This window comes from Rattus rattus, chromosome X, assembly GCF_011064425.1.
Source record: "Rattus rattus isolate New Zealand chromosome X, Rrattus_CSIRO_v1, whole genome shotgun sequence".
Classification (NCBI taxonomy): Eukaryota; Metazoa; Chordata; class Mammalia; order Rodentia; family Muridae; genus Rattus; species Rattus rattus.
Genome location: NC_046172.1, coordinates 116,174,484 through 116,188,739, shown reverse-complemented (window position 1 = coordinate 116,188,739; position 14,256 = coordinate 116,174,484). Strand labels below are relative to the sequence as shown.

At 43.1% G+C, this 14,256-nt stretch overlaps 1 protein-coding gene across 1 annotated transcript in view; it reads right to left on the bottom strand.

Annotated features, from left to right (window-relative positions):
- Positions 1-11,920: 11,920 nt before the first annotated feature.
- Plac1 (placenta enriched 1) overlaps positions 11,921-14,256 on the bottom strand; it is a 41,042-nt gene continuing 38,706 nt past the window's right edge. The window contains exon 3 of the mRNA XM_032890402.1: positions 11,921-12,813. Coding sequence (XP_032746293.1) covers positions 12,233-12,754 — 522 coding nt within the window. The 5' untranslated portion in view covers positions 12,755-12,813 and the 3' untranslated portion in view covers positions 11,921-12,232. The remainder of the gene's footprint in view (positions 12,814-14,256) is intronic.

The window sequence follows — 14,256 nt, the reverse complement described above, 5'->3', positions numbered from 1 at the left end:
GCGGTGCTGGAGCTGGCGGAGTTGGCGGAGTTGGGCTGGAGCTGAGCGCACCCCAAGAGGCGAGCGGGAGCAGCCAGCGCCCAGTGGCCCGCAGCAGCCCTAGAAAAAGCCGGCCCGGGGGGCGTGGCCAGGCTGCTCCGCGCCCGGCCCAGCCAGTCGCTTGCTCATTCGGAGGCCCCGGGGCGGAAGGGGGGGAGGGGGCGGCCGTGCGAGCTTGGCCCGAAGCCAGGAAGGGCCGGGAAGGACACGGGGAGCCTGCAGTGGCCACGTACAGAGCCTCGTAGCCGCGGGTGCAGGGAGACAAAAACCAGGGAGAAAGGGGAAAGGGGAAAGGGGGAAGGGAAGCAAACCCAAGGACACAAGTTCCAGCTCAAAGACCCATGCCACAAATGTCACTCTAAAGTCACTAGGGCCCAAGTCTTCGGGGCTGCCAGGAGGGTACAGGACGGATAAGATTAGCCTCTTGGGACTGCTTTTCTTGGGGGTGCCTAAAACAGGATGAGGAAACAAGGGACCCTCAGACTGCAGAAGGAGAGTGCTCAGCTCCCATCCTCGTCTGGGCTCTGTTGAGTCTTCTGCGCTCTGGCCATTCTGCCAAACTCTCCCTCAGGTAGAGGACTCCCTTAGGTCCTGGCGGTCCACTTAGGGGGTGAACATGACACCGAGGCAGTGGATAACAGTTTATATATACATCCAGTCCAAGAAGGACAGTCTTTATGACTTAAGTTTTGAGTCTGGAGTAGGAAAAGAAAGGGAGTCTTTCTTCTATAGGCTAGATATCCTTTGGGAAGGCGCTGTTTACTAGGGAGGTATGGGAATGGTATTGAAGTTAATAGCAGGGTGTCCAGGTTCTTACAAGAACTGTGCATAAGTGTAAAGAGATGAAGTGTAAGGGTGGCCACGATTTTCAAATGATGCCACTGACTCTCTCTCTCTCTCTCTCTCTCTCTCTCTCTCTCTCTCTCTCTCTCTCTCAGAACAGGGGGAAGAGAATGAATTTCAAGGAACTAACAGATGATGTTACGTCTGGGTGGAGAGTCAATAGTCTTTTATTCATAACTTTCTTGTATATTTGCAAAACGTCACAACACAAATCTAGAAAAAACCAGGCATGGTAGAGAGCCCAGCACTCGGAGAAGGCAGGAGAAACAGAAGTTTAAGGGTGTCCTTGGCTACATAGCAAGTTCGAGGACAGTCTGAACTATGTGAAAGACTCAAAAAAAAAAATCTGGGAGAAATCCTTTATAAAATAGATCCTGGATGCTAAAAAAAAAATAAATAAACTCTGCTTCTTTCTTCCCTCCTTGCCCGGGTGGCACAAATCTTTGAGAGAGTGGGATGCAAATTCAGATGGATTCGGACTGTAAAGGCAATGGGTTTCGCTGGCCTGCAGCAGCCACAGACCCAGTCTCCACAAGATGACCAGAAGGGGCCACAGGGGCAGGTGGAGTGCTGGGCACAAGGCGCTACGTGGGAGACTCTGAACTAGGGGAGATGCTGTTCCCCTAAGGAGCTCTTGGCTAAACCTCCACTCTAACCACCTCTTGTCTGGTCTGGGACCTAGTGGGTTCCTTGGCGCCACTGACTAGCGAAGACATCTGGGCATCCGCGAAAATTCAGCAGTTGAGCGGCATGCTGGTAGCTGTGGTCCGGCCGGCTGCGGGGGTCCTCCATGCTCCCAGAGTCAAGCCTAAGTTTTAATTCAGAGGGTAGAAGGCTTGCGGGATAGTTTGGAACCGCAGGAGGGAGCTGGAACAACTACAACAAAACCCACCAGGTGCCAAGGAAGAAAGGGGGGCAATTGTAAAACTGGTAAACACGCGCACACGCGCGAAAACGGCAGGCAGATACTAAAATCACCGAGTGTGCATTTCGCGGCGCTCAGCGCTGCAGTTTCTTGCGCTGCTCAACTCTCGCTGTATTTCTGTATTTTAGTGTGAAACTTCTTCGAGGTTGATCTCATTATCCCGAAGTTTGCGAGAATGATCGCAAAGTTTCAAGGCTTTGCTTTTGCTAGAATCGCGTGGCCTTAGGCTAAGGACTTGGGCTTATTTTCGTGTGTTTTTTTCCCCCTTTCTGGGTTTGGGGGGTGGGGGCAAGAAGACAGGACGGTAGAGTCTTTTAGGATCTGTAAAACTGTTGGGGAGAAAATAGCCAAAAAGATTTTTTACAGACCAAAGATTTTCTTTTCAGGAAAGAGTTCTCTCTCTCTCTCTCTCTCTCTCTCTCTCTCTCTCTCTCTCTCTCTCTCTCTCTCTCTCTCAAGGCGGATAACGTGGATAGTTTCGGTGGGCACTTAAAACTACTATTAGGACCTACAATTTTTCTATTAATATCTTCACTACTCTTCGTGGACCAGACTGAAAGTTTGCCGACTAGCCAGGCGTGACTGACACGCGTCTAAATCCTCAGATAGATCATTCAGAAAGCTCCAGTGTCCTTGGGGTAAGATGCTTTCTTTGGGTTTTTAAGGTTCGGCCTGGTGGGTCAGTTTGTTTGGATTCCTGCACATAAACATTAATTTTCCTACATAAATACCAGAAAGATTCCAGCGCTGCAAGATGAAAAGATGAATTTGTGACAGGTCTTCAAGAAAAATGGCAACAGCTTTCTTTATTAAACTCCCTTTGCTACATCAGCATATTAAGAGAGCCAGCTGAATATTGATGAATTCTTTGAGGCTGAGTAATATGGCTACAGGCCCAAGAAAGCGAGGGAGGGCCGGCTTAAGTATTTACTCGAGTGAACAATCTTCAGATATTTTTTCAAAGATGGTGTCTCAGGATTTTCTTAGGACGTGTGTAGAGAGCCCTGCTCTGTAAAGGCCTTCACACTGCAAATGCTCTTCCTGCCTGCCTGAGATAAAAATCACCCTAAAAAGTGGCCTGAGGGTCACCTTGGGATTAAAAGGGGGACACAGCTCACTAGCCGGAATGCTAAGTAAGGAGCTTCCAACAGGAGAGTCAGGCATTTCTCATGGGGCAACTAGGAACCAGAGAGAAAAAACACACCCTGTAATCCCTCCTCCTCCTAAAATACTGTTTTGAAGCAGTTATTTTCTGAAAAACAACATGTAATTTTTTTCTTTCAACCCCTCCCCCCAACAGTCAGAAATTACCTTGATAAATAATTGTGGCTATTGAGGGAGGAGAGGCTGTGGCGGCAGTTAGAAGGGTCTTCCGTGCAGCTGAGAAAAAGAAATCGCCCTTAGACTAAAACGTTCAATTCTAGATACCATGTTCAAGGCATTTGGAATAATTTGGGGGGGGATATCTTTTGGAAACAATTTTTGACTTGCTCTTTGGAAGTAGATATTAGGGAATCAAGTTGAATTGAATATTTTTTAATTACAAAGAAAATTTCTAGACATTGGGATTTTAAATTTTAAGTAGAAATGCCTTTTGATGATGTGTGGTTTTTAGTGCACGAGTGTGTAAAAGCCATGAGTTAGAAAGACACGACTTTCTTTAGGTTGCAAATATTCAGAAGACTTCAGAGAGATAAAAGGCAGGGGACAATCACAGATTTAACAGAAAGAAAACAACCGGAAGCTTCTACTGTGTTATCCGCAAAGACCCCCCCCCCCCATCCCCCAGAGTTCAATCCGAGGCTAAAAGGTACAGTAAACTACATAACTATCAGATTAAACTAAAATGATAGTGTCCTTTGGTAATTTCTATCTTACTTTCTAAGCTCAGTTACGAATGCTTTAAATAAAGTTCCTGGAAACCTTAGAAATCGTGAGGAATTCTTGAATCTGCCCCTCTCCTACCATCACACGCTCACCAGAGAAACCAGTGAGTTTGTATATTTTTCCTCTCTATCAAGAAGAGGTTTAGAAACTCATTGATGCCCATGTCTTTTGATCTTCTCAAGATTTCTTTTCCCTTCCCAAAGAGGCACATATGCTCACTGAATAGGTGTGCCTTCTTACTGTCTTAAGAATTTCTGCCCAGTAAATTGAAAACAATTTCAGATTCCAGAAGTGACTGATCGATCTTCACACAAACCAGGCCCATAGTGGAAGGGCAAACCAGGCCCTCAGTGTTCCTGTGTGAATGCCCTAGCTGCGGTTGGGGTTTGCTCTCTAGTCAGGGTGAGCTGACAAAGTTTAAGAAGAGGCACTTGGAGACAGAAAACCCGTGGCCATACAAGTAGAGACATTTAGTTTCTAACTCTGACACTTCCTCCACGTTCCTGGAATCTCATCTAATTAGGAAAAAGAGAAGGAAGAAAAAACACTCTACTATCTATCAATGTCACCCTGCCAAATATGTTCAGGGAAGCGGAAGTGTGTTAGGACAGTTGACTGGTTGCTCCATTTATATTTTAAAAAAAGTCAAAGGAAAAGAAAAACCCAACAAATTCCGAACAATAAAACAACAACCTCGAATGAACATGCCGACAGACAGACAGAGTGACTGGCTCAAGGAAGTCCTGAAATCCTGTTAAAAGTGCAGTGCTCTGGCAAGTCCAAATGACGTCATTTTCTGAGTCTGGCTTTGTAGGGATCACACTCCTGGGGGCAAATTTTATCTTACTAAGTAGAGGGAAGAAGAGGGAACAGGAAGTGGAAGGCTCCTGAAGGATGTTATCTCTGTTTAAAACTACGGCACAGATGCCTGTTTTTCAAAGCCTGGCGTACTTTGTTGCATCAGGAGAGGGGAACCATTTCCTTGTGCTGATAGCACAGAATTTTCCAGAATTGACTCAGAGTTCTCGTTCTGTCTCCATAACGTTAAATGTTTGCATTAAAGAAATAACAGAAACACGGGATGTGATGACTCTTGCCTGTAATGCTAGCAGTTCAGAAGCTGCGGCAGAAGGTTAGACCAGCCCGGATTACATGAAACCCTCTCTAAAATAAAACAAAACAAAATAAAATAAAACCAATAAGACTTAGTTGGTAGGGCTTCTAGGTCGATTGGAGTATGTAATTTCTTTTACTTCTTGTCTCTAAAATGTTTTCTTTTGAAAAGCAGTGTCAAGGATCAAACCGAGGTCCTTGGGTTTGGGTAAGCATTCTGCTACAGGGCTACAGCCACAGTGACAGCTCTTAAAATAATTACGGGGCTTACAACTGGGGTTAGTCTCTGCAGTTGTCCATGGCCAGAGTAAAGCCCATCTATTCTTTGAGAAAAGAAATAGAGATCTGGATTTATGTTTTTAGACAAGGTTTCGTGTAGCCCAGGTTAGCTCCAAACTCATGATCTTCCTGCCTTACCTTCCCAGTTGTACCACTAAATCCAGCTTAGAATCTGTTTTACATTTTTGGTCTTGGCTCTAAACCCAGAACCCAGTCACTTCTTTTGCTCAGGGCCCCCAGGAAGGCAGAGGGCTAGGTCAGTGAGAGAGAAGGAAGGGGTCATCATAAAAAGATGAGGTGAGAGCATGAAAACATTGACCTTTCTTCTAATGTCCGTCCTCAAATACAGTCCCTTAATGTGCCACTGGCTCGTTACAATGAATATTTCAGAACGTCTGGACACCTTTCACTTGGATTCTGCTCCTCTTTCACTGGTCCTGAGTGCTTTTTGGAAAACACATTTTTACAAAAATCACATAGGAATAAAACTTCACTCTGGAATGTGGCAATCAAGGCCCTCCCTAAGCAGCTGCAACCTAGTCCTGTGGGCACACTTCCTACCCTTCAGCAGCACCCACTCCATACTTCCGTGCTGTGACACCAACAGTGCCCATTCCTTCTGAATGCTTTCCTGGGCGTCTTTCATCCTCCATTTTCAAGGTACTTGATCAAATTATACTGAACTGTCTTTCGTAGCAGACAAAAAGGTCCTAGAGGATCAGGACACGTTTCACTATTGTTATCTTTTCACATTTTGAGCAATAACTTGTCTCAGCTGGTGTTCGATACTTATTTGTTGAGTGAGTGCATTTTTGAGAAGAGCAAAGAGTGTGTTGATGCTAAAAATCATGGTTAGCAGTCTTTGCGCCTTTGATAGAAACTTATAGGTGTTTAACCCAGGTCCACAGCATTGGCATACCAGAAGTCCATCTGGGACTGACGTTTGGAGCAATCAACAAAATCTAATGTGGAATTAATTTGTTTTTCGGTTAGCTACTCTGAACTCTAAACTTTCTCCTCAAAGCCCATCATTATGATTTGTTCTTGTAGGTTTGAAACTAGACCTTGTAGGGATATGGGGATCTGGATGGAAGGAGGGAACATTTTTCAGAGACCCCGTAGTGGAAGAGAGCTAAAAGGAGATGGACTTGGTTTGGTGAGGGCTGCTGTTGAGGAAGGAGTTGGGGAGAGATCTGCATATGGGAGGTTACACTGGAGAGAAGGAGACATTTTTTCTTTTTTGACACAGTCTCGTGTAACCTAGGCTGGCACTGGTCTCAATTTTGTTTTGTAGGTGAGGATGATCTTGGACTTTGGATTCTTCTGCCTCAGTCTCCACAGTGCTGGGATTGTAAAGTGTGCACCGCCACGCCCAGTTTATGCAGTGCTGAGGGTGAAGGTCAGAGTTCTGAGTATACTGTGCAAGAACGCTAGCATCGGAATTACGTCCCTAGTTTTCAAAGAGGAGTTTGGTTTTAGTCAAAGATGTTGTAGGGACTTTAAAGGGCCTTGTGTCCTCATACCACAGAACAGTGTTTGTAACAGATTCACCTAAGTTAAATGTGACATAAAAATTTTGCAAAAGCCACACCCATCTTATATACAATAACCCAGTCGCCATCGTACACCAGTAAAATTGTTATTTGGGAAGAGAAAAAGATATGCTGTGCTGACTGTATGTCGGGAGACACATCACATTCCTCTGCGTCATGTTTAGTGTTATTTGTCAGCTTGACAGGATCTGCAGTCACCTACCTCACAAGCCCAGCCGCGTGCCTATGAGTAATTATGTAGATTAGCTCAGCTTTTGAGCATTTCTGAGAGGAATTATCTAGAGTAGGTTAATTGAAGTGGGAACATCTATGTTAATTGTGTGAAGAAACATACTATGGGCATGGGTCTTAGACTGAAGAAAAATGCGTCCTGACTGGGCTTCTGATGGGAAGAGCAGCCTCCAGACCCTGTAACCATGTGGCTCACTTCCTTGAAATGATTAAACGGTACCGTTGAGCTGTGAGTTAAAATAAACCCTTTCTGTCTTTAAATTTTATTTTTCTTTATGTGTATGTGCATTGCATACCATATGTGCCTAGGTGCCGTCAGAAACCAGAACATGTGTTGGGTCTCCCAAAGCTGACCTTTCAGATGAAAGTGGGCCACCCAACAAGGGTGCTAGGAGCCAAACTCAGGCCTTCTAGAAGAGCAGTCCTTGGTCTTAACCATTTAGTCATCTCTCCAGCTTACTCTTGCGCTGAGTTGCTTTCCTTAGGGCATTAGATCATAGCAACAAAATAGTAAGTAAGGTAACTGTCCCCGATCCTCTTCCTTTGTCTTCTTTCCAGCCTTCCCCTACACCCTAGATGTGAACACCAGAAGTCCTGACCAGTCCTGACTTGATTTTCATTGACTTTTAATGTTAACCACTAAGCTTATAAATAGGCATGTTTTACAATGACAGGAATTTTACAATGACAGGAATATAAGTCAGAAGGAAAAGAAAGAAGGAAAAGAAAAAGAAAAGGAATGGCTCCAGCAACCTAGCATCGGACTGCTTTTGGTGGTAGCGCAGCTTCCAAATGTTCTCTTTCACGGGCAGTTTGAAAATATTGTCATTAAATATTTTCCTGAAGTAAAACAACATTGAAAGTAACTTGGGCAGCCTGGATCTCTCGCACACGCTCTATAACCTGAATAACCGCACTTCTTCACTGTGTGGGAGCATCTTTTAGCATTGGAGGGGGATTTTTCACACGTGCTCCACCACTGAGTTAAATCCCAAACCCCAGAGATTACTTTATTTTGACTTCCAGACTATAAATTATTCCAGAGTGTTGGTGTGGGAATGATGTGGAAGCTTACTGAATATCAATTTGTTCTGAAACTACTGACCCTCTTTTGTTTGTGGGGTGGGCCAGCACCCTGGGTTTCCTTGTCTTCTGTCTTGTAGATGAAGCTTAGAAAACAGATGAGGCTATTGAGGTGGCCAGAAGATAAAGATTCTTGCCACCAACCTTGAGACCCAAGTTTGATTTCTCGAACCTACCAGACAGAACAAAAGTGGCTTGCAGAGTTCCCCTGTGACCTCTAAACATGTACCAAGACCCACTAGAAGCTTCTTATACAAATAAACTAAAAACAAATAGTATTTTTTTTAATTTAAAAAGAAAAATTGACTATATGATTTTTTTCGAGATTGGATTTCATATTCTAGGCTGGCTAGTCTGAGGGTAAAAGTGCTTGCTATCAAACGTGAGAACTTTATTATGATCGCCAGAACCTGCATAGTAGAAGAAGGACAGAAGTGACTTCACAACATTGCCTTTTGACGTCCATTTGCATACTGTGGCACATACCTTAAAAATGAAATACAAAGAGCTTATACTTTAAAATTAATTGAAATTAATATGTTTGCCTTAGCATATATAGGTATGTATACACACACACACACACACACACACACACACACACACACACACACACACACACACGAAAAAAATATAATTTGCCAAAGAGTAAATAAATTAACAATATTTTCAAAATGTGCTTTGTCATTTTAGGTCTCTGAGGAAAGTGTTTTTTCATGGTGCTGGGAGACTGAAGCCAGGGCCTTGCACATGTTACTGTACTAGCGAGCTGTGTCCTCGGCCCAAGAACAAAACAATTGGACATTACTCTGAGTCTCCTTTTGTGGGTGAAATGTCTCATCACAACTCTAATTCTTAAACATCTAACAAGCAATTACCCTAGCAAATGGTGCAGACCTTCTTGGCTTTTCTAGACATGGAAAGGTGAACAATGCTCATTTCCTTTGATGGCAACAAAGTGTTTCTTACAACCGTTCTGAGCACTATGTTGTACAGGTTTATAAACCTTGTCACCTTGAGAATTAACCGAGCATCACCACAACAAAGAAGGAAAACATTCTTTTGGAGTGGTGTATCACAAACTAATGAAATTACTCAACTAACTCAGGGCTGGAGGGCTGGAGATGTGACTCAGGGTTAAGATAGCTTTTTGCTCTTCCAGAGCTGTGTCGCAGCTTTTATTCCTGATTAAAAACATTGCTTAATTATACTGGGATGGCAAGTTATGTAAAATATGGTTACTGATCAGCATTTCTTTGTACACGTGCATTTCTTTTTATTTTTTTTTATTTTTTTTTTCCTTTTCTTTTTTTTGGAGCTGGGGACCGAACCCAGGGCCTTGCGTTTGCTAGGCAAGCGCACTACCACTGAGCTAAATCCCCAACCCGCATTTCTTTTTAAAAAGATTTATTTATTTACTTATCGTATGTATGTGAGTACACTGTCGCTGTCCTCAGACACACCAGAAGAGGGCATCAGATCCCATTACAGATGGTTGTGAGCCACCATGTGGTTACTGGGATTTGAACTCAGGACCTCTGGAAGAGCAGTCAGTGCTCTTAACCGTTGACCCATCCCTCCAGCCCCCCACATGCATTTCTTTTGTTGTTTGAGAATTTCATGCATGTTTACCGTGTTTATAAAAATCAATCCTACTCCTCCTGCCTCCTTCTGAAGTCTCCTATACCTCTTCATCACTTTTCACTGCCAAGCTCATATATTCTTTTTTTAACCCATGAATCCATTTAGTGATGCCAGTGTGTGTGTGTGGGGGGGCACAGGGCCATCAGCAGGAGCATGGGGGCTATTGCATATCACAGCAGCTGTGGCTGGATGTATAAGATCCCTCCTCACACACACAAGATCAAGCCAGCTGAAATTCCAGCATGAATTGGGGAGGGCCTCACCAAGTCCCATTTATAGCTGTGGTGCTATTGGCAGTTGATAGCTTCCAGAAAAGGCACACTCAGTTCTCTTTACATTCTCTCTGCCTAAAAAGCCCTTCTCCATCTTAATTCAATGAAACTTTCATATCAGAACCTCCTCAATGGTTCCCGATTTCATGAATTGTAGGCTTATACCATCTAGGTTTATCTGTTGCCCTGGCAACTAGAACTGATCTGCCTGTCCTCCCAATCTTTCCACACATCATTTTGTGGTTACCTCTGTCTTCTTTGATGTCACCCTTTTATTGTTTCCCATTATCATCTGTCCCTTTGTCCTGCCTCTCCACTGGGTTGGAATAGACTCCTGGAATTTTTTCCAATGACCTCAGTCCTGGTCCTCATATCTTTGTGCAAACCCATGCTATGGGTTTCAATAGCCTTACAGCCTCTAACACCTTACATAACTTTACATGGTTGTATCACATAAAACTGTGTTGGTTTTTGTCAGCCATTAAATTCCCAATATCTAATGTAGCTATTGACCCCTAAGATAATTGTAATAGATATTTGTTGCATTTATACCTGCCTCCCAGGTATTGTAACCTCTCAGTTTATTGAAAAGGGCAAGAGATGAATGTTTCTTTTCGTGGTGATGACCCTCTAAATCTTTATTCATCTGCTAAAGCACGTCACCTTCATTAATGAGAAAAATTGCACTCCAACATTGCATTTCTGTTTTTAGTTAAAGATTTATTTTTAACATATTTAATTATGTGTACACGTGTTTATGTCTGTTTGTGGGTGGGCATGTGTGTGCAGGTGCCAACAGAGGCCAGAGGATTTGGATCTCCTGGAGCTCAAGTAATAGATGGTTGTTGCCTGATGTGGATGACGGAAACTGAATTTGAGTCCACTAGAGGAGCAGCAAATGCTCTTACCTGCTGAGTCATCTCTCCTGAATACTGCTTTCTTCTTCAAAAACTAATTTTTATTGACAAATAAGGATGTTATGCATATGATATTCAACATGATATTTTGGAGGGTTTGCTTCTTACTAGGTTATATGGCTGTGAATTGCTTTCTTAATCAGCCATGCCTCAATTTCCCTCTTCCCCATACCCTGAGTGTGTGTTTGGGGGGGGGGGTTGAGACAGAGACTCATCATGTAGATCATAGTAGTCTAAACTTGTAGCAATCCTCCTGCCTCTTCCAAAAAGAAAAGGTTTCTTATTTTTAAACTGGGTGTGAGAAGAGCACTTCTTTTATAAGATTGTAGTGAGGGCTAAAGGAGATGTTTCTACTATCTGGAATATTTTCTCTCCAGATTATCTCAGTCTTCACATCCAAGACATAGTTCAAATGGCAAGACCATGGAGGCCTGGTCCCTCCCCAGTTTCCCATGTCACTTTGTTTGAAGTTCTGCATAGCATTTGTCACTATCTGAATTTATCTTTATTTACTTATTTGCTTACTAGCTATGTGACCTCAAGTTCTCTGAGTCCCTTTCTTCTCACTACCATTTATTTGGTGTTTAGAGCCAGGTCTGCATGTAGTTTCACTGCATAATAAATAGTTGTTGAGTTATTTACTTCCTCTTAGTGCTCTAAGCCTTTGAAAAAGCTAATGGATAGCCACACTTCGGGCTGGTTTCTGATAGTTTATAGGTTGGGGGTGGGTGGGAGGGCTGTTATCATAGCACTGTAAGCTTACAATCCAGCTCAGCCTTGGGAACCTAGCATGGGAGCATTGGAACGTGACTTGCCTGCTTCCCAGAACCACTGGAGACTTGAAGATAACTAACTTATCCTTTATGTACATAAAAAGTGGTATAGCTGGACATCAAACAACGGAGACTTAGTGCTAAGCTTGGTGGTGGTAAACAGAAGACCAGAAGACGGGAAGTACAGATATAGAGCAAGAGATTCTCCTGGGAAAGGCTTTGTAGAGGAACCTGAAGGGGTGGGAAATCATCCCAGAGAGAGAAAAACCCAGGCACCAATGCTGGTAAAACCACTTAGACTAATTCTGGTTCATAGACAAAACAAGATATGCATTTATGAAGCAAAAAACCATCCAACTGATAATTCAATGCCAATCAAAACTTTATTATTGTTTTAAAAGATACAAAAATAGTTAAAAAAAGTTACAATCAGCTATATATGAATCGCCCCTTTCCAAAACTCCCCTAAAAGAGCTGTAATGGCATTTATTTGGCTGAGAGTAAAAAATACTGCATACTAATTCTTAGAAACAGAATTTTCAGAAGCCCTCAAATCTGGGCACTATATGGGTTTCCTCAGATCATCTGAGTGAACACACTAGTCCCCAGAAATATTTGCACAGTCAGATGACTACACAAGATGGACCTCCAAAGACTCTGTCCCATGATGTGGGGTTTACATGCTCTTCTGATTGACGACATAAGGCGGGCAGCTGCAGTTGGGCTGTTGGCTAGGCTCTGGCAAGGTGAACACGTGGTAGGAAGTATCATTCTTCGGGGTTGCGCCCATGTTACTGCTAGGTGCTTTCGCGGAGTAGGGCTTAGTGAGCCAAGGGGACCGGCGAGGAGCAGCACAGGACACAGGAATCACATATCTCGCAGATGTGACCTTGGAAGCATAGTGAATCTCAGAGCTGTAGATAACGACATCTGGAGAGACGGCCTTGATGCGGATGCCACATTCGGTAACTCGGTAGTTGAACTGGTAGAAATGTGGGTGAATATGATTAGGAGGACAGCCAAGGCCCAAGTGCACCTCATAAAAGTGAACGAACACATCATTATTCAGCAAGAAGGGATGGACGGTGACCATGAACCAATCTGTTGAGCACAGCACATTCACTTGGTTTTGCTCAGAGTAGCCAGAGAACATGAGGGTGAAGAAGACCACACCTCCGAGGAACTTGATGAGTTTCATTCTTGCAGCAGGGTTGGGTGACAACTCACTGGAGACAGGAAAGCGTCCAGGAAGGGATTCTAGAACACACAAAAACATAAGAGGCAAGTTACCTCACGGTGTAGGTAAAGCTCAATTATGAGTTTTTGAAGGAAGTACAATGAGGGGTTATGTTTTTTGAGATGGAGTCTTACTCTGTAGCCAAGGCTGGCCTGTAACTCATTATGTTGTTGCATAAGCTGGCCTTGAACTGTGGCAGTCCTCATACCTCTACCTCAGAAGTGTTGGGATTTCAGTGTAAGCCATCGCACCAGGTGCAGAATGTTATTGTTGCCATTCGCTCTTGGTTTTATCCTTCTATTTTGATAAAGTCTCACTATGTACCTCTGTCTAGTCAGTCTCTCTCTCTCTCTCTCTCTCTCTCTCTCTCTCTCTCTCTCTCTCTCTCTCTCTGTCTGTCTCCTCCTCCCCCTCCCTCCTCCCTCCCTCCGTCCCTTCCTTCTTTTCTGAAATTTCTCTGATTTTCTGAAATCCCATTATATCAGAGAATCTTTTGGTCATCATGAATTACAATGCTACTGATAAGAATTCCAGATGAAGTAATTTGATTACTTTTAGTCAAGTCATTCATACACATTTCATTATGTGGTTGCCAGGGATAAAATATAATTTCTCCTTAGTTTTTTTTTTTAAGACTTGTTATATTTGATTGTGGAAAGGTGTTTGCTTACTCTGTTCTATTTCATTGTAGGAGATAAATATAAAGGGGACAGAGGGCAGAGGACAACTTTCAGGAGTCTCTCCTTCTACCATGTGGATTCCAGGAATTGAACTCAGGTCATCAGGCTTGGTAGCAAGCACCTTTACCCACTGAGCCTTCTCACCAGACTTCTTCTTAGGTTTTAACATTCAATTTGTTTGCTAAGAAAGTAGGTCATATGGAAGGACTCACTGGGATAACATATGTGAGAACATTGCACCATTAAGGCAGACTAGGTTACTAGTTCAAATTAAATTGTATTTTTCCTTGATTTAATCTTCAATATGGAAACTGTTTCATTTGGGTTTTTCACTGGCCTTACGGAAGATGGGATAACAATCCTGATCAGTGCAGTCTCTTTCTCCACATGAGGGAAAAATATGTGATTTATAGCAAACAGTATGAGATAGTCAACTTAAAGAAGCCATACGCCACCATGCCAAGCCCATGTTGCTCAGAGGTAGAACACTAGCATAGTATATGGGAGGGCCTGGATTTCATCCAAAGCCTGGCCAAATAAATAAATAAATAAAGTCCTAAGAAACCATGCTAGTTATCTTTAATATGCATGCTCCCGCAATGAAATTAAAACTTACTTCTGTCTCACATGGAAGTTTCCATCTTTGTGCTTTTTACATTTTAAATGTATATTGTATATAAACTACTTAAAAGAAGCTCTACATTAAAAAGGAGGCATTTGGTTTATGCTTTCTGTGTAGACTGACCAACTAGCTCTTAAATTCTATGCCTAGATTCTGTTGCA